The 27119-nt window shown below is 43.6% G+C and overlaps 1 protein-coding gene across 1 annotated transcript in view; it reads left to right on the top strand.

Moving 5' to 3' along the window:
* tars3 (threonyl-tRNA synthetase 3) overlaps positions 1-27119 on the top strand; it is a 57523-nt gene that overhangs the window by 26209 nt on the left and 4195 nt on the right. Inside the window, exons 6-16 of the mRNA XM_079825621.1 lie at positions 8589-8706; positions 8871-8935; positions 9008-9086; positions 12363-12509; positions 13215-13313; positions 17710-17876; positions 20345-20507; positions 23188-23325; positions 23398-23475; positions 25689-25789; positions 25863-25967. Coding sequence (XP_079681747.1) covers positions 8589-8706; positions 8871-8935; positions 9008-9086; positions 12363-12509; positions 13215-13313; positions 17710-17876; positions 20345-20507; positions 23188-23325; positions 23398-23475; positions 25689-25789; positions 25863-25967 — 1260 coding nt within the window. The remainder of the gene's footprint in view (positions 1-8588; positions 8707-8870; positions 8936-9007; positions 9087-12362; positions 12510-13214; positions 13314-17709; positions 17877-20344; positions 20508-23187; positions 23326-23397; positions 23476-25688; positions 25790-25862; positions 25968-27119) is intronic.

The following is a 27119-nucleotide window of genomic DNA, read 5'->3' as shown; positions in this document are numbered from 1 at the left end:
ATGATGACAGAGGCGTGTTCAGAGCTGACCTCGTCACGCCTGACCCTGTGTGTTGTTGATGACAGAGGCGTGTTCAGAGCTGACCTCGTCACGCCTGACCCTGTGTGTTGATGATGACTGAGTCGTGTTCAGAGCTGACCTCGTCACGCCTGACCCTGTGTGTTGTTGATGACAGAGGCGTGTCCAGAGCTGACCTCGTCACGCCTGACCCTGTGTGTTGATGATGACAGAGGCGTGTTCAGAGCTGACCTCGTCACGCCTGACCCTGTGTGTTGATGATGACAGAGGCGTGTTCAGAGCTGACCTCGTCACGCCTGACCCTGTGTGTTGATGATGACAGAGGCGTGTCCAGAGCTGACCTCGTCACGCCTGACCCTGTGTGTTGTTGATGACAGAGGCGTGTTCAGAGCTGACCTCGTCACGCCTGACCCTGTGTGTTGATGATGACAGAGGCGTGTTCAGAGCTGACCTCGTCACGCCTGACCCTGTGTGTTGATGATGACAGAGGCGTGTCCAGAGCTGACCTCGTCACGCCTGACCCTGTGTGTTGTTGATGACAGAGGCGTGTTCAGAGCTGACCTCGTCACGCCTGACCCTGTGTGTTGATGATGACAGAGGCGTGTCCAGAGCTGACCTCGTCACGCCTGACCCTGTGTGTTGATGATGATTGAGGCGTGTTCAGAGCTGACCTCGTCACGCCTGACCCTGTGTGTTGTTGATGACAGAGGCGTGTTCAGAGCTGACCTCGTCACGCCTGACCCTGTGTGTTGTTGATGACAGAGGCGTGTCCAGAGCTGACCTCGTCACGCCTGACCCTGTGTGTTGTTGATGACAGAGGCGTGTTCAGAGCTGACCTCGTCACGCCTGACCCTGTGTGTTGTTGATGACAGAGGCGTGTCCAGAGCTGACCTCGTCACGCCTGACCCTGTGTGTTGTTGATGACAGAGGCGTGTCCAGAGCTGACCTCGTCATGCCTGACCCTGTGTGTTGTTGATGACTGAGGCGTGTTCAGAGCTGACCTCGTCACGCCTGACCCTGTGTGTTGTTGATGACTGAGGCGTGTTCAGAGCTGACCTCGTCACGCCTGACCCTGTGTGTTGTTGATGACAGAGGCGTGTCCAGAGCTGACCTCGTCACGCCTGACCCTGTGTGTTGTTGATGACAGAGGCGTGTCCAGAGCTGACCTCGTCATGCCTGACCCTGTGTGTTGTTGATGACTGAGGCGTGTTCAGAGCTGACCTCGTCACGCCTGACCCTGTGTGTTGTTGATGACTGAGGCGTGTTCAGAGCTGACCTCGTCACGCCTGACCCTGTGTGTTGTTGATGACTGAGGCGTGTTCATAGCTGACCTCGTCACGCCTGACCCTGTGTGTTGATGATGACAGAGGCGTGTTCAGAGCTGACCTCGTCACGCCTGACCCTGTGTGTTGTTGATGACTGAGGCGTGTTCAGAGCTGACCTCGTCACGCCTGACCCTGTGTGTTGTTGATGACTGAGGCGTGTTCAGAGCTGACCTCGTCACGCCTGACCCTGTGTGTTGTTGATGACAGAGGCGTGTTCAGAGCTGACCTCGTCACGCCTGACCCTGTGTGTTGTTGATGACAGAGGCGTGTCCAGAGCTGACCTCGTCACGCGTGACCCTGTGTGTTGATGATGACAGAGGCGTGTTCAGAGCTGACCTCGTCACGCCTGACCCTGTGTGTTGTTGATGACAGAGGCGTGTTCAGAGCTGACCTCGTCACGCCTGACCCTGTGTGTTGTTGATGACAGAGGCGTGTTCAGAGCTGACCTCGTCACGCCTGACCCTGTGTGTTGTTGATGACAGAGGCGTGTTCAGAGCTGACCTCGTCATGCCTGACCCTGTGTGTTGTTGATGACAGAGGCGTGTTCAGAGCTGACCTCGTCACGCCTGACCCTGTGTGTTGTTGATGACAGAGGCGTGTCCAGAGCTGACCTCGTCACGCCTGACCCTGTGTGTTGTTGATGACAGAGGCGTGTTCAGAGCTGACCTCGTCACGCCTGACCCTGTGTGTTGTTGATGACAGAGGCGTGTTCAGAGCTGACCTCGTCACGCCTGACCCTGTGTGTTGTTGATGACAGAGGCGTGTCCAGAGCTGACCTCGTCACGCCTGACCCTGTGTGTTGATGATGACAGAGGCGTGTTCAGAGCTGACCTCGTCACGCCTGACCCTGTGTGTTGTTGATGACAGAGGCGTGTTCAGAGCTGACCTCGTCACGCCTGACCCTGTGTGTTGATGATGACAGAGGCGTGTTCAGAGCTGACCTCGTCACGCCTGACCCTGTGTGTTGTTGATGACAGAGGCGTGTTCAGAGCTGACCTCGTCACGCCTGACCCTGTGTGTTGATGATGACAGAGGCGTGTTCAGAGCTGACCTCGTCACGCCTGACCCTGTGTGTTGTTGATGACAGAGGCGTGTTCAGAGCTGACCTCGTCACGCCTGACCCTGTGTGTTGTTGATGACAGAGGCGTGTTCAGAGCTGACCTCGTCACGCCTGACCCTGTGTGTTGTTGATGACAGAGGCGTGTTCAGAGCTGACCTCGTCACGCCTGACCCTGTGTGTTGTTGATGACAGAGGCGTGTCCAGAGCTGACCTCGTCACGCCTGACCCTGTGTGTTGTTGATGACAGAGGCGTGTTCAGAGCTGACCTCGTCACGCCTGACCCTGTGTGTTGTTGATGACAGAGGCGTGTTCAGAGCTGACCTCGTCACGCCTGACCCTGTGTGTTGTTGATGACAGAGGCGTGTCCAGAGCTGACCTCGTCACGCCTGACCCTGTGTGTTGTTGATGACAGAGGCGTGTCCAGAGCTTACCTCGTCACGCCTGACCCTGTGTGTTGATGATGACAGAGGCGTGTCCAGAGCTTACCTCGTCACGCCTGACCCTGTGTGTTGTTGATGACAGAGGCATGTCCAGAGCTTACCTCGTCACGCCTGACCCTGTGTGTTGTTGATGACAGAGGCGTGTCCAGAGCTTACCTCGTCACGCCTGACCCTGTGTGTTGATGATGACAGAGGCGTGTTCAGAGCTGACCTCGTCACGCCTGACCCTGTGTGTTGTTGATGACAGAGGCGTGTTCAGAGCTGACCTCGTCACGCCTGACCCTGTGTGTTGTTGATGACAGAGGCGTGTTCAGAGCTGACCTCGTCACGCCTGACCCTGTGTGTTGTTGATGACAGAGGCGTGTTCAGAGCTGACCTCGTCACGCCTGACCCTGTGTGTTGTTGATGACAGAGGCGTGTCCAGAGCTGACCTCGTCACGCCTGACCCTGTGTGTTGTTGATGACAGAGGCGTGTCCAGAGCTTACCTCGTCACGCCTGACCCTGTGTGTTGATGATGACAGAGGCGTGTCCAGAGCTTACCTCGTCACGCCTGACCCTTTGTGTTGTTGATGACAGAGGCGTGTCCAGAGCTTACCTCGTCACGCCTGACCCTGTGTGTTGTTGATGACAGAGGCGTGTCCAGAGCTTACCTCGTCACGCCTGACCCTGTGTGTTGATGATGACAGAGGCGTGTTCAGAGCTGACCTCGTCACGCCTGACCCTGTGTGTTGTTGATGACAGAGGCGTGTTCAGAGCTGACCTCGTCACGCCTGACCCTGTGTGTTGTTGATGACAGAGGCGTGTTCAGAGCTGACCTCGTCACGCCTGACCCTGTGTGTTGTTGATGACAGAGGCGTGTCCAGAGCTGACCTCGTCACGCCTGACCCTGTGTGTTGTTGATGACAGAGGCGTGTCCAGAGCTGACCTCGTCACGCCTGACCCTGTGTGTTGTTGATGACAGAGGCGTGTTCAGAGCTGACCTCGTCACGCCTGACCCTGTGTGTTGTTGATGACTGAGGCGTGTTCAGAGCTGACCTCGTCACGCCTGACCCTGTGTGTTGTTGATGACAGAGGCGTGTTCAGAGCTGACCTCGTCACGCCTGACCCTGTGTGTTGTTGATGACAGAGGCGTGTTCAGAGCTGACCTCGTCACGCCTGACCCCGTGTGTTGTTGATGACAGAGGCGTGTTCAGAGCTGACCTCGTCACGCCTGACCCTGTGTGTTGTTGATGACAGAGGCGTGTCCAGAGCTGACCTCGTCACGCCTGACCCTGTGTGTTGTTGATGACAGAGGCGTGTTCAGAGCTGACCTCGTCACGCCTGACCCTGTGTGTTGTTGATGACAGAGGCGTGTTCAGAGCTGACCTCGTCACGCCTGACCCTGTGTGTTGTTGATGACAGAGGCGTGTCCAGAGCTGACCTCGTCACGCCTGACCCTGTGTGTTGTTGATGACAGAGGCGTGTCCAGAGCTGACCTCGTCACGCCTGACCCTGTGTGTTGTTGATGACTGAGGCGTGTCCAGAGCTGACCTCGTCACGCCTGACCCTGTGTGTTGTTGATGACAGAGGCGTGTCCAGAGCTGACCTCGTCACGCCTGACCCTGTGTGTTGTTGATGACAGAGGCGTGTCCAGAGCTGACCTCGTCACGCCTGACCCTGTGTGTTGTTGATGACTGAGGCGTGTTCAGAGCTGACCTCGTCACGCCTGACCCTGTGTGTTGTTGATGACAGAGGCGTGTCCAGAGCTGACCTCGTCACGCCTGACCCTGTGTGTTGTTGATGACAGAGGCGTGTCCAGAGCTGACCTCGTCACGCCTGACCCTGTGTGTTGATGATGACAGAGGCGTGTTCAGAGCTGACCTCGTCACGCCTGACCCTGTGTGTTGTTGATGACTGAGGCGTGTTCAGAGCTGACCTCGTCACGCCTGACCCTGTGTGTTGTTGATGACAGAGGCGTGTTCAGAGCTGACCTCGTCACGCCTGACCCTGTGTGTTGTTGATGACAGAGGCGTGTCCAGAGCTGACCTCGTCACGCCTGACCCTGTGTGTTGTTGATGACTGAGGCCTGTCCAGAGCTGACCTCGTCACGCCTGACCCTGTGTGTTGTTGATGACAGAGGCGTGTTCAGAGCTGACCTCGTCACGCCTGACCCTGTGTGTTGTTGATGACAGAGGCGTGTTCAGAGCTGACCTCGTCACGCCTGACCCTGTGTGTTGTTGATGACAGAGGCGTGTCCAGAGCTGACCTCGTCACGCCTGACCCTGTGTGTTGTTGATGACAGAGGCGTGTCCAGAGCTGACCTCGTCACGCCTGACCCTGTGTGTTGTTGATGACAGAGGCGTGTCCAGAGCTGACCTCGTCACGCCTGACCCTGTGTGTTGTTGATGACTGAGGCCTGTCCAGAGCTGACCTCGTCACGCCTGACCCTGTGTGTTGTTGATGACAGAGGCGTGTTCAGAGCTGACCTCGTCACGCCTGACCCTGTGTGTTGTTGATGACAGAGGCGTGTCCAGAGCTGACCTCGTCACGCCTGACCCTGTGTGTTGTTGATGACAGAGGCGTGTCCAGAGCTGACCTCGTCACGCCTGACCCTGTGTGTTGTTGATGACAGAGGCGTGTCCAGAGCTGACCTCGTCACGCCTGACCCTGTGTGTTGTTGATGACAGAGGCGTGTTCAGAGCTGACCTCGTCACGCCTGACCCTGTGTGTTGTTGATGACAGAGGCGTGTCCAGAGCTGACCTCGTCACGCCTGACCCTGTGTGTTGATGATGACAGAGGCGTGTTCAGAGCTGACCTCGTCACGCCTGACCCTGTGTGTTGTTGATGACAGAGGCGTGTCCAGAGCTGACCTCGTCACGCCTGACCCTGTGTGTTGTTGATGACAGAGGCGTGTTCAGAGCTGACCTCGTCACGCCTGACCCTGTGTGTTGTTGATGACAGAGGCGTGTCCAGAGCTGACCTCGTCACGCCTGACCCTGTGTGTTGATGATGACAGAGGCGTGTTCAGAGCTGACCTCGTCACGCCTGACCCTGTGTGTTGTTGATGACAGAGGCGTGTCCAGAGCTGACCTCGTCACGCCTGACCCTGTGTGTTGTTGATGACAGAGGCGTGTCCAGAGCTGACCTCGTCACGCCTGACCCTGTGTGTTGATGATGACAGAGGCGTGTTCAGAGCTGACCTCGTCACGCCTGACCCTGTGTGTTGTTGATGACTGAGGCGTGTTCAGAGCTGACCTCGTCACGCCTGACCCTGTGTGTTGTTGATGACAGAGGCGTGTTCAGAGCTGACCTCGTCACGCCTGACCCTGTGTGTTGTTGATGACAGAGGCGTGTCCAGAGCTGACCTCGTCACGCCTGACCCTGTGTGTTGTTGATGACAGAGGCGTGTTCAGAGCTGACCTCGTCACGCCTGACCCTGTGTGTTGTTGATGACAGAGGCGTGTTCAGAGCTGACCTCGTCACGCCTGACCCTGTGTGTTGTTGATGACAGAGGCGTGTCCAGAGCTGACCTCGTCACGCCTGACCCTGTGTGTTGTTGATGACTGAGGCCTGTCCAGAGCTGACCTCGTCACGCCTGACCCTGTGTGTTGTTGATGACAGAGGCGTGTTCAGAGCTGACCTCGTCACGCCTGACCCTGTGTGTTGTTGATGACAGAGGCGTGTCCAGAGCTGACCTCGTCACGCCTGACCCTGTGTGTTGATGATGACAGAGGCGTGTTCAGAGCTGACCTCGTCACGCCTGACCCTGTGTGTTGTTGATGACAGAGGCGTGTCCAGAGCTGACCTCGTCACGCCTGACCCTGTGTGTTGTTGATGACAGAGGCGTGTCCAGAGCTGACCTCGTCACGCCTGACCCTGTGTGTTGTTGATGACTGAGGCGTGTTCAGAGCTGACCTCGTCACGCCTGACCCTGTGTGTTGTTGATGACAGAGGCGTGTCCAGAGCTGACCTCGTCACGCCTGACCCTGTGTGTTGTTGATGACAGAGGCGTGTCCAGAGCTGACCTCGTCACGCCTGACCCTGTGTGTTGTTGATGACAGAGGCGTGTCCAGAGCTGACCTCGTCACGCCTGACCCTGTGTGTTGTTGATGACAGAGGCGTGTCCAGAGCTGACCTCGTCACGCCTGACCCTGTGTGTTGTTGATGACAGAGGCGTGTTCAGAGCTGACCTCGTCACGCCTGACCCTGTGTGTTGTTGATGACAGAGGCGTGTCCAGAGCTGACCTCGTCACGCCTGACCCTGTGTGTTGATGATGACAGAGGCGTGTTCAGAGCTGACCTCGTCACGCCTGACCCTGTGTGTTGTTGATGACAGAGGCGTGTCCAGAGCTGACCTCGTCACGCCTGACCCTGTGTGTTGTTGATGACAGAGGCGTGTTCAGAGCTGACCTCGTCACGCCTGACCCTGTGTGTTGTTGATGACAGAGGCGTGTCCAGAGCTGACCTCGTCACGCCTGACCCTGTGTGTTGATGATGACAGAGGCGTGTTCAGAGCTGACCTCGTCACGCCTGACCCTGTGTGTTGATGATGACAGAGGCGTGTTCAGAGCTGACCTCGTCACGCCTGACCCTGTGTGTTGTTGATGACAGAGGCGTGTCCAGAGCTGACCTCGTCACGCCTGACCCTGTGTGTTGATGATGACAGAGGCGTGTTCAGAGCTGACCTCGTCACGCCTGACCCTGTGTGTTGTTGATGACAGAGGCGTGTTCAGAGCTGACCTCGTCACGCCTGACCCTGTGTGTTGTTGATGACAGAGGCGTGTCCAGAGCTGACCTCGTCACGCCTGACCCTGTGTGTTGTTGATGACAGAGGCGTGTTCAGAGCTGACCTCGTCACGCCTGACCCTGTGTGTTGTTGATGACAGAGGCGTGTCCAGAGCTGACCTCGTCACGCCTGACCCTGTGTGTTGATGATGACAGAGGCGTGTTCAGAGCTGACCTCGTCACGCCTGACCCTGTGTGTTGATGATGACAGAGGCGTGTTCAGAGCTGACCTCGTCACGCCTGACCCTGTGTGTTGTTGATGACAGAGGCGTGTCCAGAGCTGACCTCGTCACGCCTGACCCTGTGTGTTGATGATGACAGAGGCGTGTTCAGAGCTGACCTCGTCACGCCTGACCCTGTGTGTTGTTGATGACAGAGGCGTGTCCAGAGCTGACCTCGTCACGCCTGACCCTGTGTGTTGTTGATGACAGAGGCGTGTTCAGAGCTGACCTCGTCACGCCTGACCCTGTGTGTTGATGATGACAGAGGCGTGTTCAGAGCTGACCTCGTCACGCCTGACCCTGTGTGTTGTTGATGACAGAGGCGTGTCCAGAGCTGACCTCGTCACGCCTGACCCTGTGTGTTGTTGATGACAGAGGCGTGTCCAGAGCTGACCTCGTCACGCCTGACCCTGTGTGTTGATGATGACAGAGGCGTGTTCAGAGCTGACCTCGTCACGCCTGACCCTGTGTGTTGTTGATGACAGAGGCGTGTCCAGAGCTGACCTCGTCACGCCTGACCCTGTGTGTTGTTGATGACTGAGGCGTGTCGAGCTGACCTCGTCACGCCTGACCCTGTGTGTTGATGATGACAGAGGCGTGTTCAGAGCTGACCTCGTCACGCCTGACCCTGTGTGTTGTTGATGACAGAGGCGTGTTCAGAGCTGACCTCGTCACGCCTGACCCTGTGTGTTGTTGATGACTGAGGCGTGTCCAGAGCTGACCTCGTCACGCCTGACCCTGTGTGTTGTTGTTGACAGAGGCGTGTCGAGCTCAGAGTTCACGGATCTGGAGCTCCTCTGCAGGGGAATCATGAAGGACAAGCAGCCGTTTGAGAGGCTGGAGATCAAGAAGGAGACGCTGCTCCAGATGTTTAAGGTACAGATTTAATACATTTCATAATTCGTTTTTAAAATCAAAAGTTGTATCTGTTAGCATTAGTTCATGCATTGTGAACTAACTGTAATGATCGTTTTTTGAACAAAGAGTAGAACGTTGTTAATTCATGAACTCATGTCAACAAGTGTTACGTATTTTTCTAGTACAACAAGTTCAAGTGTCGCATCCTGAACGAGAAGGTTTCCACGGCGACCACGACGGTCTACAGGTAACACAGGAAGTGATGTGTCTCCGTGCGGCTGCTGTAAGGCCTGGTCATGATTTCCTCTTCCTGTCGCAGGTGCGGCCCTCTGATCGACCTGTGTCGCGGCCCTCATGTACGGCACACGGGAAAGATCAAAGCGCTCAAGATCTATAAGGTCAGTCGGTTCCTTACAGCTTCTGATGTGAGCTAAAATGTGTAGAATTGAGTTTCTATAAGTACAGATGCAGTTCTACAAGGGATTCATAGTGTGGCGCTCAGCCAACTGAACTGAACGGAATCGAATTAAATGGAATGTAATTGAACAGAACAGAATTGAATTGAATGGAATTGAATCTAACAGAATGAAACTGAAATAAACTCAACTGAACTGATTTTAATTTATTTAACAGAACTGAATTGAATTAAATGGGTTTTAATGTAATTGAATGCAATGAAATTAAATCCCATTGAAACTGAACGGAACAGACTGAAAGGGAACTTAATTGAGTGGATTTAAATTTAACGTAATTAAATGTAATATAACACAATTGAGTTGAATGTAATTAAATTGTATATATTTGAATATAATAAAATTAAATAGAATGGAATTGAACAGATTTGAATTGAATGGAACAGAATTTAAATGAATATATTTTAATAGAATATAATTTAATTGAACAGAACAGAACACAATAGAATTGGATGGAATTTAATTGGACGAAACTGAATTAAATTGAATTAAACGGAACAAAATTAAATGGGATTGGACAGAAACAGAATTAAATTGAGATGTATTGGGCTGAATTAAATTGAATTGAATGGTATAGAATTAAATGGGATTGAACAGAACAGAATTAAGTTGAAATAAAAGGAACACAATTAAATTGAGATGTATTGAACAGAATGAAATAGTAATGAATGGAACATAATACAATTTAAATGAATGGAATGGAATGGAATTAAAGTACATTTAATGGAACAATGAATGGAACATACTATAAGTGGATGGAACATCCAATTAATTAAATTGAAATAATTGAGCAGAATTAAATTTAAATTAATGGAACATTAATTGAATGGAATGGAACTGAATTAAATTGAAAAGAGCAGAATTATATTAAAATTAATGGATGGAATAGATTTTAATGGAATTAAATTGAATGGAACTGAATTGACTGAAATAGAACGTACTTAAATGGAATTGAATGGAACAAAATTTAATTGAAATTAACATAGAATTATATTGAAATGAACAGAACAGAATTAAATTGAAATGAACATAGAATTATATTGAAATGAACATAACAGTATTATATTGAAATGAACAGAACAAAATTAAATTGAAATGAACATAGAATTATATTGAAATAAACATAGAATTATATTGAAATGAACATAACAGCATTATATTGAAATGAACATAGAATTATATTGAAATAAACATAGAATTATATTGAAATGAACATAACAGCATTATATTGAAATGAACATAGAATTATATTGAAATAAATATAGAATTATATTGAAATGAACATAACAGCATTATATTGAAATGAACATAGAATTATATTGAAATAAATATAGAATTATATTGAAATGAACATAACAGCATTATATTGAAATGAACATAGAATTATATTGAAATAAATATAGAATTATATTGAAATGAACATAACAGCATTATATTGAAATGAACATAGAATTATATTGAAATAAATATAGAATTATATTGAAATGAACAGAACAAAATTAAATTGAAATGAACATAGAATTATATTGAAATAAACATAGAATTATATTGAAATGAACATAACAGCATTATATTGAAATGAACATAGAATTATATTGAAATAAACATAGAATTATATTGAAATGAACATAACAGCATTATATTGAAATGAACATAGAATTATATTGAAATAAATATAGAATTATATTGAAATGAACATAACAGCATTATATTGAAATGAACATAGAATTATATTGAAATAAATATAGAATTATATTGAAATGAACATAACAGCATTATATTGAAATGAACATAGAATTATATTGAAATAAATATAGAATTATATTGAAATGAACATAACAGCATTATATTGAAATGAACATAGAATTATATTGAAATAAATATAGAATTATATTGAAATGAACATAACAGCATTATATTGAAATGAACAGAATTATATTGAAATGAACAGAATTATATTGAAATAAACATAGAATTATATTGAAATGAACAGAACAGAATTAAATTGAAATGAACATAGAATTATATTAAAATGAACATAACAGCATTATATTGAAATGAACAGAACAGAATTAAAGGGTTAGTTCACCCAAAAATGAAAATTCTGTCATTAATTACTCACCCTCATGTCGTTGGACACCCGTAAGTCCTCCGTTCATCTTCAGACACAAATGAAGATATTTTAGTGTAAAGCTGATGCTGAGAAAGGCTTCAGATAGGCCTCCATTGGCATTCAGTACATTGACACTCACAAGACCCATAAAAGCCACTAAAAACGCCGTTACAAAGTCTATCTCACCACAGTGGCTCTACAATAATCATACAATGCGACGACAATAGTTTTTGTGCGCAAAAAAAAAATCAAAATAACACCTTTATCCAACCTGTTCTTGTCTTCCGTGTGTGCCTCCACGACGCATGCGCGAGAATATGACGTAGCGCCGGTGTTCGGGAATCGATGAAATACACACTTAAGCCCCATTTTGAGCACTACGCCGAGACCTAAAGCACGATCAATGTAGAATCCAACAGCTTAGACACGCGCGTCTTCCTCTGCTCGTAAACAAATCTCTTCTGGGTCATGTGTCCGAACGCCGGATCTGCTCATATTCTCACGCATGCGTCGTGGAGGCATACACGGAAGTCGAGAACAAGTTGGATAAAGGTGTTATTTTGATTTTTTTTTGCGCACAAAAACTATTGTCGTCGCATTGTAAGATTATTGTAGAGTCACTGTGGTGAGATGGACTTTGTAAAGACGTTTTTAGTGCCTTTTATGGGTCTTGTGAGTGTAAATGTACTGAATGCCAATGGAGGCCTATCTGAAGCCTTTCTCAGCATCAGCTTTACACTAAAATATCTTCATTTGTGTCTGAAGATGAACGGAGGTCTGACGGGTGTCCAACCACATGAGGGTGAGGAATTAATGACAGAATTTTCATTTTTGGGTGAACTAACCCTTTAAATTGAGGTGTTTGGAACAGAATTGAATGGAATATAATTGAACTGAATTGAATTGAATTAAATGGATCATAATGAAATGGAATTGAACAGAACAGAATGATATTGAACAGAACAGAATGATATTGAACAGAACAGAATGATATTGAACAGAACAGAATGATATTGAACAGAACAGAATGATAGTGAATGATTGGAGTGTAATGTGAGTGATGGAGCTGGCCTGCTGTGTTTGTCCAGAACTCCTCCACCTACTGGGAGGGCCGCTCTGACATGGAGACTCTCCAGCGGATCTACGGCATCTCTTTCCCGGACAGTAAGATGCTGAAGGAATGGGAGCGTTTCCAGGAGGAGGCCAGAGGCAGAGACCACCGCAAGATCGGGAAGGTACAGGCAGAACACTTCATCATCCAGACCTACATCTGAGTAGATTCTGCAGCAGAACACTTCATCATCCAGACCTACATCTGAGTAGATTCTGCAGCAGAACACTTCATCATCCAGACCTACATCTGAGTAGATTCTGCAGCAGAACACTTCATCATCCAGACCTACATCTGAGTAGATTCTGCAGCAGAACACTTCATCATCCAGACCTACATCTGAGTAGATTCTGCAGCAGAACACTTCATCATCCAGACCTACATCTGAGTAGATTCTGCAGCAGAACACTTCATCATCCAGACCTACATCTGAGTAGATTCTGCAGCAGAACACTTCATCATCCAGACCTACATCTGAGTAGATTCTGCAGCAGAACACTTCATCATCCAGACCTACATCTGAGTAGATTCTGCATCACATGTGCTTTACTGATCCAGCACTTCATCATCATCTGAGTAGATCTGTCTGTTGACCTCAGGGGTTTTCCTAATTAAAGCTGCATATCTCACACACACACACACACACACACACACACACACACACACACACACACACACACACACACACACACACACACACTGGGTCATGTGGTGTATTTTGAATCTGTCGTCTGGGTTTGTCAGATGACCTCCTGTGGAGCGATGATGTCACTTCCTCCTCATGTGTGACTGTGGAGGGTGTTAAGATCTGCTCTGGTGTGATTTACAGGATCAGGAGCTCTTCTTCTTCCATGATCTGAGTCCAGGAAGCTGCTTCTTCCTGCCCCGAGGAGCCTTCATCTACAACACACTGACGGAGTTCATCAGGGTACGTCTGACGGACACACACACACACACACACACACACACACACACACACACACACACACACTCACACACACACTCTCACACACACACTCTCTCACACACACACACACACACACACACACACACACACACCCTACCCACCGAATCTGCGAGCGCAATACTGAAAATACATTTAAAAAATGCTAGTAATTTTGATCATCTTATTTTGATATCTCATATTATGTATGATCTCTTACATCGATGTTTGTTTCTTTTGTTCCTCATTTTTTACACTATTTACAGATAATTGTTTTGGTATATAATCATATCAATATTAAAAAGTAGCATTAAAAATTAACAAATAGCCTAATTTTCTGCCATATGCAATTTCAGCTTCACTGTAAAAACAATTCAGGTCTCCAATTGAACATTTTCTAGTGAGCGATCACATCTAAAATTTTCAGTTGGCCAAATTGAATTTCTGTGAATTGATGCAATTTAATTCAATTAAAATTCAAGAAATTCAATTCGGCCAACTGAAAATTTTAGATGTGATCGCTCACTAGAAAATGTTCAATTGGAGACCAGAATTGTTTTTACAGTGTAGCTGAAAACAACTTTGTTCTGGTTTCACCTCGCTCCAGTCTAAATGATTGATTTATTTTACTACACATTGTCAACAGAAAATAAACTGAAATACTGTGGATAATTACAAATAATTCTTACTATCCACTCTTGCTAAATTGTGTTCTCAATTCAGATGCGTTCAGAGTAAATGACTAAACTGATTGGTGAGTTCAGTGTTGGACAGATCAGTTCTAACCAGTCGTTAAAATGATTCGGTTCAAAGGAATCATTGGTTCGCGAATCGGACATTAGCAGACGTGTTGTGTGCGAATCCCGTCTGTTAGAACATCGCAAAAGATTTCAACACAGAAAACACTTCATAACTGAATATCATTTGTTTCCCGTTTATTGAAAGTATGCTTTATGTCAGCTGGTCAGAGAAGAGTCAACGTTTTTTGAGCGCAATTCACAAACTTGTATTTTGGATGTGATTAATCGCGATTAATCTTTTGACAGCCCTAGTACAAAGTAAATTATATACACAGTAAACATTTGATAATTAACATTTGCACACACAACTAAATATCATCCAGAATTCACAAGTTCTTCATGTATTATTGCAGGGACTGCAGCAGATCCACTGTTTAAATAACTATAAGCCAGAAACAGGAGAAATGATTGATGATCTTAGTGTGCAGAAATAAAGTGGCTCCTGCTCTGATAAACAAATGAGTGAGTTTAAGAAAAGACTTAAATAAACTAAAACCATTCCAGTCAAAACCATCTGAACAGGTGAGGATGAGGCTTGGTCTAAAACATTTTTCTTAAGACTCGTAACACTTTAGCCTCATATGTATGAAGAATAACACCACCATTATCTTTCAAGTTGCTTCAGGTACCAAGGTGCAAATTAAACATATTTAACAATATAACAATTTGTCTGAGGTGAACCTGTGATGTATCTGAATCCATCAGTCGCACGCGCATTCATTTAAAGTTTACGTCACTCACTGACGTTTTCCTAACCAGAAAAAACAGATTCCCCTGCTCTGCCTCTGATTGGCTAGTACTCGTTGCCATCTCGGTCAGAGCCAATTAGAAGCAGGATGTGGGTGGGAAAAAACCAAGGGGGTAGCCCCATAGATATCCGCTGCTGACCAATGGAGGCTGACGTCCTCATCTGGCGGCCATCTTGTCACACTCAGCTCACTCACTCATTGTGTTTTAATGGTGCGTTTACTTTTTAAATAACCATAACTTGCTCAATTTTCTACCGATTTTCAAACTGTTTGGTTTGTTATAAATGTCAGAGATGTAGTTATGACAAATTATACATAATTTGTTCAAGCATCCATAATTATAGCCACGTTAATAACGTTTTTAAGAAACCAAACCATTTGTAAATCCGTCCAGATTTCAGCAAGATAAGAGTATTTGTGTTCAGATCACTCGCCTTACATCAGGAGCCAAGGAGCCCTGCCTGTGACAAGATGGCCGCCGGTGATGACGTTAGAGACTCCGCTGTTATGGTGAGTTCACACCGGACGCGATTCGCGCGAGTGATTTACATGTTAAGTCAATGCAGAGACACGAAATGGCATTCTGCGGCGCGATTCGCGCGATTGAGGCGGCGCGAAGGACGCGAATTGAGCGTTTTGAACGCGCGAATCGCTCAAGTTGAAAAATCTGAACTTTGGCGGATATTTCGCGCCGCGTTAACCAATCAGGAGCTTGCTCTAGTAGTGACAACAATGAGGAGAAAATCTGCATATTAATATCTGGTTCACACAATATGATTATCACTGTGATAACATTAAATGACATGAAACACAACACAGTCTCTTTTTGTTAAATGCAAGTTTATGTTTGATCAATAATACAAAAGTATAAGTAAAAGGTATAATAATCTATACATGAAATAAAGCAAACAATGCAGTCAAACATTCAAAGTCAGAGCTACTCGGCTACAACGGTAACGTAAAGTTAAATAGCCTAAAAATATAAAGTAATGAAACTTCTCTTTGCCCTCAGACTAAACGATTTGCCAGGGAACAAATTATAGATCCATGAGAGCAAAGATCGGCCGTTACAAGACGAATTATAGCTCGAGACGCCACAGAGACATCAGAGCCAGCGGCAGAAGAACTGGCCGAGGAAAGGCTGATCTCACCGGGTTAATGAGCGCCGCTGATCCACTGGAGCTCACAACTCCGAAAACGGCAGATAAAATGTTCAAATAGGCACTCTTTATATAAATAAACCACAGATTTGAGTTTTAAACAACTACATTATCGACTGAAAAAGTCTTAAAACTACGTTTTGTCACACATTAACAGTAGATATTAACAAAAAAACAGACGTGTAAACACAGCCATGTCAGACATTTCTCAACGAGACGAGCCGCTGGCGGAAGCCCCGCCCATGAGGAGAATCACGCCTGTTGTGCAGTGAATGTCACGGGCGATTCGTGCGAATTTCACGCGCGTTTTGCGCGAGTAAACTCAAAATGTACACGCGTCCACCTTCGCGCGATTAGCACAAATTATTTGCGCGAATCGCGTCCGGTGTGAACGCCACATAAGACATCTAGCCTTTATTATGGCAATCTATGGGTAGCCCAGCCCCCGGAAACCGTACCACCCATAGGCCATTGCTAACCAAGCCATCACCTGCTGTTAGCATCCCATTCATTTTGGCGTCACTTTGACAGTGAATATCTTTACATCTGAGGCGTTTAAAGACTCCATTCGTCCATTGTTTATTTCTAAACAAACACGACAATGTATAAAAGGCTCCATTACCTTGTATCTTACACTATCGCCCCGTTGAAGCTGTTTTTGTAAAATATAGGCTAACGATTGCGACTGTGTCGCGCTGTTGAGCAAATTACCGTATAGACCCAAGGAGAAGCTCGCAGGCAATCTTTAACTGTCTATGAGGCGATCGGGGGGGCGTGGAGGCACAAACGCAGATAGAGATGTTCAGATCCTGCTTCATTCATCAAAAGTTGCTCCTGCTCACTCTCTCTGACTCTGCAAGATTCGCTGATTCAGATTTGACGTTGCACAACTACTAGAAGACTTACACTTATATTTACTTCTTTCAAGTAATAAAGTATTCTGGTTTATAATATGCCATTGTAAACACATACGGGTGAGGGTTTGAATGCCGGTCGCCATGTTGCTCCTCCATCTTGAAAGTACATTAGCCAAAGAGGGACATTCCCGTAAATTCAAGCTTGGCCTTTGGTGTTTTAACACTCGATGGCTCCGTGTCCAATGTGGACGAGGTCGAGCTGGAAGCCACGTTAATCTTGGACTAAATCAGCCACCGTAGAGTTAAAACGAGAGGAACAGAAACTAATATTCACTGGATGGTCATAAACCAGTTCACCACTAGATGGGGGAAAATATCACACAGTGGAGCTTTAAGGAGCTGGGATCAAGCCCAAATAAGCAACTACACTTTAGAAACAAGCCCAAAAAAACGTGACCCGCGACTACCAATTTTCTTAAAACAAGCCCAAAGTCGCTTATAATAAGCGGACTTGGCAACACTGGCTAACAGCTCACACAGTGATTATTCTGAAGACCCAGAGAGTGGGAGTTCTCTGATCCAGCATCTCTTCTACACCTGTGTGTGTGTGTGTGTGTGTGTGTGTGTGTGTGTGTGTGTGTGTGTGTGTGTGTGTGTGTGTGTGTGTGTGTGTGTGTGTGTGTGTGTGTGTGTGTGTGTGTGTGTGTGTGTGTGTGTGTGTGTGTGTGTGTGTGTGTGTGTGTGTGTGTGTGTGTGTGTGTGTGTGTGTGTGTGTGTGTGTGTGTGTGTGTGTGTGTGTGTGTGTGTGTGTGCAGGAGGAATACTGCCGCCGGGGCTTTCAGGAGGTGGCGTCTCCGAATGTGTATAACAGTAAGCTGTGGGAGACGTCGGGCCACTGGCAGCACTACAGTGAGAACATGTTCTCCTTCCCTGTGGAGCAGGACGTCTTCGCTCTCAAGCCCATGAACTGTCCAGGACACTGGTGAACACTCGCTTAACATTTCATTTGATTAGATTCTACTTTATTGTCATTACACAAGTACAAGTACAAGGCAACGAAATGCAGTTTAGGTCTAACCAGAAGTGCAATAGCAGCAAGTGCAGAATATACAACGGTTGCATAATCACCCTACACGTTCAGTTAATGTACCAGTAGCAAACCCACAGGAGTGCTCAGGTGTTCATATTCACAGCCCTACTGTAAGTCTTACTGTACTACAGTTCACACTGGGATATGTAATGTAAGTCTCTTATGCTGAATATGCTCACTTTCCCCCAGGATTCTTTGATGAATAGGAGGTTCAAAAGAACAGCATTTCTCTGAAATAGAAAGCTTTCAAAGAATCCTACAAATATTGTACGCAACTGTTTTCAACACTGATAATCATAAATGTGTGTTGAGCATCACCTCGTCATATTAGAATGATTAGTGAAGGGTCATGTGACACTGAAGACTGGAGTAATGATGATTTGATCACAGGAATAAATTACACTTTAGCTACTATTTTTCTCATAGAAAACAGCTGCTTTACATTATAATAATATTTCACGATATTACCGTTTTTACTGTATTTTTGATCAAATAAATGCAGCCTTGCTGAGCAGAAGAGACTTTTTTTTAAAACAAGAAATGTTGATTTCTTTCAAACATTAAACAGAGCTTTTATTTTGGCAGAAATAAAATTAAATTTTTTGTATTCCATTCGACTGTGTAGAAAGAACCTTTTTATTTTCTAAATAAAAACTTCCAAAATATAGGCTACAACTTATAAATCCAAGGGGACGATATAGCACTCGCAGAAAAACATTTACTGAGAAACTGAGGCTCTGCTGTACTCCGTCCAAAACATGCAGATATTCTCACTAAACCACAGCGCATTCTCAAATCCATCCATTCATAAAAAGGTTACCGGGAAACTGACGAGTAACGGTACGTTTTAGCGCTGGTTTTCTCGCACTTTGACTTTGACCCCTGGCTAACAAGCGAATAGTGTCTGATGGCGCCGCGAGCTCGTGAAGCGCTGTCAGAATCAATCCGTGCATATATTAGAAAACGTAACATTTTGCAGTTTATTTAATAATTGTTTAACCCTTAATCGGCCCTTGGGCTCCAGCTGACCCCACTGGACTTTTCCTTTTGAAGTGTTCCCTTCATCTCAGGGCCATGAAACTCTGTGACTTTTCCTAAATAATCTAAACATGCACAAAACATCAGGGCTTGATTTGGTTGTTCTAAAGGTGTGTAAAAAAAAAATGTACCGTTTAAGTCCCTCGGGGTCAGATTGACCCCACATTGAAAATGAATGGGAAAATTTTTTTGTCAATTTTTTTTTTACTAAATCCAGTATAAATCTGAAAATGTCCACATTTATTTCAGGGTCTGGTCCTAGAGCATAAACACAAAGTGGAACGAACTTTCTGTCTCATACACACACACGCACACACACACACACACACACACACACACATGTTTGTGACTGCAACAGAGAGCATTTTTATTGAAATTGGCAAATAAAATCAACAAAACTGGCATAAATCTGAAAAAATTCCATACATAAATGAAGGACAAATACTAGAGCACAAATGCAATATGGAACAATCATGAGAAAGAGAGGGAAAAGGGCAAATAACAGAAAGATGAAAGGCAGCTTAACTTCTGCATAACTTCCCTCTGGACCTCTAGTGGATAATGTGGTCATTGCACTCTCTCTCTCTCTCTCTCTCTCTCTCTCTCTCTCTCTCTCTCTCTCTCTCTCTCTCTCTCTCTCTCTCTCTCTCTCTCTCTCTCTTTCTTTCTCTTTAACTATAATTCCTAAAGTTTTTACACAAACCTACAGATGGCGGTATTCTATCCCTAACACATAGAGCAATGTCCAAAAACTATTTATATTTAATTAAGATCATCATTCAAGTGATTTTTTTCATTAAAAAAATCATTTTTAATGAGCCAATTTATGACATAGTTAAGTATTTGTGCAGTAAATAGGTAAAAAACCACCAAATACCCACAAAAACACAGCATAAATGTATAGTTGAGAAGTAAATAAAAAAAATGATATATAGTTTTCAATGTAAAAAAAATTATATTTCCTTATGCAATAAAATGTTGGGGTCTTTCTGAGCACAAGGGACTCAAATGTAAACCCTGAGGGACGATTAAGGGTTAAAGGCATTTTGCGATTTCAATCATCATGAAATAACATACTGCAAAAAGTCATTTCCTGTGCTCTTGGGGGCCCCTGGTGGCGATGGGGCCCTAAGCAGCCGCTTAGTTCGCTTATGCCTTGGGGCGGCTCTGGTAATATGCAAAACCAAAATTGACTACAACATAATCAGTTATTATTATGTCATTGGTTCTCTTGTTTTTACATGTTGTTCATGTCACAAATAAAACGCCACTATTTGAATGAGATGTGAAGTGTAGTTTTCTTCTCTCTGTGTGCCGGTCAGTCTGATGTTCGGGCACCGGCCCCGCTCCTGGCGGGAGCTTCCTCTCCGATTGGCCGACTTCGGGGTCCTGCACCGCAACGAGCTCTCGGGAACCCTGACCGGCCTGACCCGGGTGCGGCGCTTCCAGCAGGACGACGCCCACATATTCTGCTCCATTGACCAGGTGTGTGTGTGTGTGTGTGTGTGTGTGTGTGTGTGTGTGTGTGTGTGTGTGGCCCTCAGTGCGGGTGTGAGCAGTGTTGGGGAAAGTTACTTTGAAAAGTAATGCATTACAATATTGCGTTACTCCCTTAAAAAGTAACTAATTGAGTTACTTAGTTACTTTTTAAGAAAAGTAATGAGTTACGTTACTTTTGCGTTACTTTTTCTCACCTGGGCTGGGCTTGTTTTTGTTTATAACAAAAAAGTTATATTTTTGTGCAACGGTAAAGACCTCTTCATACCAAAATTGAAATAATAAGCCCCAGGCTGAGGTAAAAATGCAGATTCCCGCTAGGCATGTGCCCACATATGTATTGACATATAATGGAGGAAATTTTCCCACCGGTTAATTGATGTGTGACAATACCGGTATCACCGGCGGAGGCTTTTAAATCACTAATTCTATCTAACCGAAAGTAACATGCACACGACCGCTCTGAACTGAAAACGCGCCAGTGCGCGCACACCGTGAATGAAGCTCGTCTGTAAATGCGCGCTCTGAGGCCATGGGTGCGTCTCAATCAGTTCCTAGTTCAGTAGTCAGGGCACTGATCAACCATTGATCAGTCTATGATCGAGATGCACGCCATGAATGAAGAACAGTTCGTCCGTAAAGCCTTGTTTATACTCGGTGCGCGCGGCAAAAATAAATGCGCGCAGTCAGCGTAGCGGAGGCTCACACTGCGGAGCCAGGCCAAAGTAAACAATGCGCGCTCTGAGCGGCCGTGCACATTTTACTTTCGGTTTTGAATAAGTGCCAATTCGGCTGCGGGTTGCTTGAATTGTGGGTTCATTAGCCTATTATTTTTTATGAAAAACACAACAACAAAACAAATGACAAACTCGCCGAAATAGTCGCTTTTACGTTTCGCTTTGAAACCAAATCTTGCGCGATCATCTCCGTCAGCTCCTCACTCTTAAATCTGATGAATGACTCCTGCCGCTGCCGAGACTCACGGTCGGATCCTGCTTTATTAAGCAGATACGTTCAGTTTTTATTTGTATTCTGTTCTCTAACTGAACTAAATTATTTTATTACTTTAAAAAAATCAAAAAGACGGTGGGCGGTGCCACGGTGGGCAAGTGATGTAACCGGTGTTGAGTCTGGACACCGGCAACAACGACTATCGTAGCAAGCCTAATTCCCTCATGAACACTAGAGGGCGCAGCTCTGGATAATGGGAGGAATAGATGCAGGAGAAAAAAGTTTTACCAATAAAAACAAAAAATCTAGTAATTTTCATCCTCAAAGGTCAGCAGCAAGACATTGGTCAATTAAATGTAAAGGTAGCTTATGCATAAAAATAGTTGTTTTATTTAACATTTAATTATTGGAGGTTTGCATAGTATTCTGATTTTGCATTTGACTGATTTTATTCATTTTGAGGTGTACAGAATCTTTATTGTGCAAGTGAGATGAATAAATGCTCACATTTAGTCTAGAACTACAATAACCCTCATGTTCTCACACACACACACACACACACACACACACACACACACACACACACACACACACACACACCTCTGCACTAACTCTCCACATGAGGACAGGAGAGCTGTCAGTCAAACTAATGTGAAAAAGTAACTCAGATATTTTGTTGTAAATTTGAAAAGTAATGCGTTACTTTACTAGTTACTTGGAAAAAGTAATATTACGTAACTCAAGTTACTTGTAATGCGTTTCCCCAACACTGGGTGCGAATCTTAACCCTCTGGTGCTCTTCAGTCATTTCTGACCGGAAGATGTTCTGTTTTGAAATGTTAAAAATCACAGCTTCATCAGAATGATATGAAACTTGGTGACTTTTCTAGCATTAGGACTGTAAACACACACAAGAAATTGGGGGCATGATTCGAGCATGCTAAGGTCGTAAAAAAAATACCCAACTTGTGCTCTTCGGTCAAAAATGACCACCATAGGAAATGAACGGGAAATCTGAAAAAACACAAATTCACAGAAAAAAATCTATATTTCTAACAAACAAAAAAATATCTAAAACTTTATAATAAATAGTCTTTGAGATTTTTTAAATATATATTCAAATCCATCAAAAAAACATTAAATGTGTTGAAAAGAGAACTAGTGAATGCTCAAGCCTCTCCACAGAGACCTCTAGTGGTCACACACATGGTTGCAGGATTTCTTAAATCATTCCAAAAGAGCCGCTAATCTGCCTTCAAAAAAATATATTTTGAAGGCCTAGTCTCTATTTTAACCTGAAATACTGCAATAATAAAAAAATAAAAAAAATTGAATTACAAAAAAATTAATGTGTATAATTTTCAATGGCAAAAATAGACCATAAATATAAAAAAATACCATCAAATCATCTCAAAATACAAAATAATTTGCATTGGTTTTACTGGGGTGGAGGAAGTTAAATTTTTAGGTGTCCGGCACCCCCTAAAGGAAGAGCAGCAGATTCCGATTCCCAAAATGATTCTTAACATACATTTTTGGTAACTAATTATCCTGCTGTGCAAATACATGAACTTTGCATTTTAACCAAAATTGGAGCTAATATGTGTTTTGTTTATAGTTAGAATATCTGTTTCGACCTTTTCTAGCGTGTGTGAGGCATCTCTAATCCTGAGGCTCATCTGGAGAGTGTGTGTGTGTGTGTGTGTGTGTGTTTCAGATCGAGTGTGAGATGAAGGGCTGTCTGGATTTCCTGCGCTGCGTCTACGACGTCTTCGGCTTCTCCTTCCAGCTGCATCTCTCCACGCGTCCCGAGAAGTTTCTGGGAGATGTTGGCGTGTGGAATCAAGCGGAGAAGGTCCCAGAATCCCCTCTGCCTGCTGAGCTTGAGATCTGGCTTTCTGTGCTAACTCAGGTTTTGTTTCCATAGCAACTGGAGAACAGCCTGAATGAGTTCGGGGAGCCGTGGAAGCTGAACCCAGGCGATGGGGCGTTTTACGGGCCAAAGGTCAGAACTCCTTATGTTGCGTTCATAAATCACCTGGACCTGCGGAAGCTTGTTTACCCCGCGGGGGAAAGGTCATTTTTTATCTAGCAGTTCTCACGGTTTTCTCGGGATTGCGAGTTTACATCCCGCAATTCTGACCTTTTCCTCAAAGTTGCGAGATATAAACATAAACTTGCAATTCTGAGAAGAAAATTAAGCTCACAATTCTGAGTTTATAATCCACAACTTTTTGCACATACAAAGTCAAAATTCAAGACAAATATACTACGATCACGAAAATGTCCGAATTGCGCGATTTAAACTTGCGTTCACGGAAAAAAAGTAATAATTGCAAGAATTAAACTTGCGTTTATGAAAAACTTCAGAATTGGAAGATATAAATTTGTTCACAAGAAAAAAAGTCATAATTGCGAGATATAAAGTTGAGATTGCGAAAAAAAAGAACAATTGCGAGATATAAACTTGCATTTACGAGAAAATTATGAATTGCGAGATATAAACGTGTTTATGAGAAAAAAGTCAGAATTGTGTGATATAAACTTGTTTACGAGAAAAAAGTCAGAATTGTGAGATATAAACTTGTTTACGAGAAAATTATGAATTGTGAGATATAAACGTGTTTATGAGAAAAAAGTCAGAATTGTGAGATATAAACTTGTTTACGAGAAAATTATGAATTGTGAGATATAAACTTGTTTACGAGAAGAAAAGTCAGAATTGCGAGATATAAACTTGCTTTTACGAGAAAATTATAAATTGCATGATATAAACTTTCGTTTATGAGAAAAAAAGTCATAATTGCAAGAAATTTGAAATTGCGGAAAAAAATTATTGCGAACTTGATTTTACAAGAAAATTATGAATTGCGAGATATAAACGTGTTTATGAGAAAAAAGTCAGAATTGTGAGATATAAACTTGTTTACGAGAAAAAAGTCAGAATTGTGAGATATAAACTTGTTTACGAGAAAATTATGAATTGTGAGATATAAACGTGTTTATGAGAAAAAAGTCAGAATTGTGAGATATAAACTTGTTTACGAGAAAATTATGAATTGTGAGATATAAACGTGTTTATGAGAAAAAAGTCAGAATTGTGAGATATAAACTTGTTTACGAGAAAATTATGAATTGTGAGATATAAACTTGTTTACGAGAAGAAAAGTCAGAATTGCGAGATATAAACTTGCTTTTACGAGAAAATTATAAATTGTAAGATATAAACTTTCGTTTATGAGAAAAAAGGTCATAATTGCAAGAAATTTGAGATCGCGGAAAAAAATTATTGCGAACTTGATTTTACAAGAAAATTATGAATTGTGAGATATAAATGTGTTTATGAGAAAAAAGTCAGAATTGTGAGATATAAACTTGCGTTTACGAGAAAATTATGAATTGCAAGATATATAAATGCGTTTATGAGAAAAAAGTCATAATTGCGAGATATAAAGTTGCATTTACAGAAAGAAGTCAGAATTGCGAGATATAAAGTTGAGATTGCGAAGAAAAAAAAGTTATTTTTGCGAGATATCAACTTGCTTTTATGAGAAAATTATGAATTGCGAGATATAAATATGTTTATGAGAAAAAAGTAAGAATTGTGAGATATAAACTTGCATTCACGAGAAAATTATGAATTGCAAGATATAAACTTGCATTTACGAGAACATTTTGAATTGTGAGATATAAACTTACGTTTACGAGAAAATTATGATTTGCAAGATATATACTTTCGTTTATGAAAAAAAAGTCATAATTGCAAGATATAAACTTGTTTACGAGAAAATTGTGAGATATAAACTTGCTTTTACAAGACAATTATGAATTGCAAGATATAAACTTGTTTACGAGAAAAACGTCAGAATTGAAAGAGATAAATTTGTTTTGGAGAAAAAAGTCAGAATCGCGTGATGTATAAACTTGTTTACGAGAAAATTATGAATTGCATGATATAAAATTGTGTTCACGAGAAAAAAAGTCAGAATTGCGCAATTTAAACTTGCAATTGCGAAAATTCAGATTTTTTTTTTTTCCGCAATTGTAGTGTATTTCTCTCCTTTTCTGCCGTTATTTCTCAGAATTGTGAGATGTAAATTCACAATCATGAGAAAAAAGCTATAATCAACTAGATTTTTCCGCGGCGGAAACAAGCTTCCATATCAACCAGACGTTTCCCAGCAGGAATAATGATTTCTCTGAACTCTTCCACTCCAGATTGACATCCAGATTAAAGACGCCATCGGCCGCTATCACCAGTGCGCCACCATCCAGCTGGACTTCCAGTTACCCGTCCGCTTCAATCTCACATATGTGGGGTGAGAACAGCTCAGCTCTCGCTGTAAACGCTCAGCTTTACGGTCTGTGTTTTAACTGTCTGAACCCTTGCAGGAAAGACGGGGATGACAAGGCCCGACCGGTGATCATTCACCGCGCCATTCTGGGCTCAGTGGAGCGAATGATCGCCATCCTCACCGAGAACTACGCCGGCAAATGGTGAGAAACTGATCTGAATCAGATTAATCAGGGTTGTTATGGTTAGCTCAAAGTGGGAAAACTTAGAAATAAACATGCGTTTACGAGAAAGTCAGAATTGCGAGATATAAACTACGATTACAAGAAATTCAGAATTGCGAGATATAAACTACTAATACGAGAAAGTCAGAATTGCGAGATATAAACTACGATTACAAGAAAATCAGAATTGCGAGATATAAACTACGATTATGAGAAAGTCAGAATTGGGAGTTATAAACTACGATTATGAGAGAGTCAGAATTGCGAGATATAAACTACGATTACGAGAAAGTCAGAATTGCGAGATATAAACTACGATTACAAGAAAATCAGAATTGCGAGATATAAACTACGAATACGAGAAAGTCAGAATTGCGAGATATAAACTACGATTACAAGAAAATCAGAATTGCGAGATATAAACTACGATTATGAGAGAGTCAGAATTGCGAGATATAAACTACGATTACGAGAAAGTCAGAATTGCGAGAAATAAACATGCGTTTACGAGAAAGTCAGAATAGCGAGAAATAAACTTGCGTTTATGACAGTCAGAATTGCGAGATATAAACTACGATTACGAGAGTCAGAATTGCGAGATATAAACTACGATTATGAGAGAGTCAGAATTGCGAGATATAAACTACGATTACGAGAAAGTCAGAATTGCGAGAAATAAACATGCGTTTACGAGAAAGTCAGAATTGCGAGAAATAAACATGCGTTTACGAGAAAGTCAGAATAGCGAGAAATAAACTTGCGTTTACGACAATCAGAATTGCGAGATATAAACTACGATTACGAGAGTCAGAATTGCGAGATATAAACTACAATTATGAGAGTCAGAATTGCGAGATATAAACTACGATTACGAGAGTCAGAATTACGAGAAATAAACATGCGTTTACTAGAAAGTCAGAATTGCGAGAAATAAACATGCGTTTACGAGAAAGTCAGAATTGCGAGAAATAAACATGCGTTTACGACAGTCAGAATTACGAGAAATAAACTTGCGTTTACGACAGTCAGAATTGCGAGATATAAACTATGATTACGAGAAAGTCAGAATTGCGAGATATAAACTATGATTACGAGAAAGTCAGAATTGCGAGATATAAACTATGATTACGA

Source organism: Gobio gobio (genome assembly GCF_949357685.1).
Source record: "Gobio gobio genome assembly, chromosome: 9".
Taxonomy (NCBI): domain Eukaryota; kingdom Metazoa; phylum Chordata; class Actinopteri; order Cypriniformes; family Gobionidae; genus Gobio; species Gobio gobio.
This window is presented reverse-complemented; position numbering and strand designations above follow the sequence as displayed.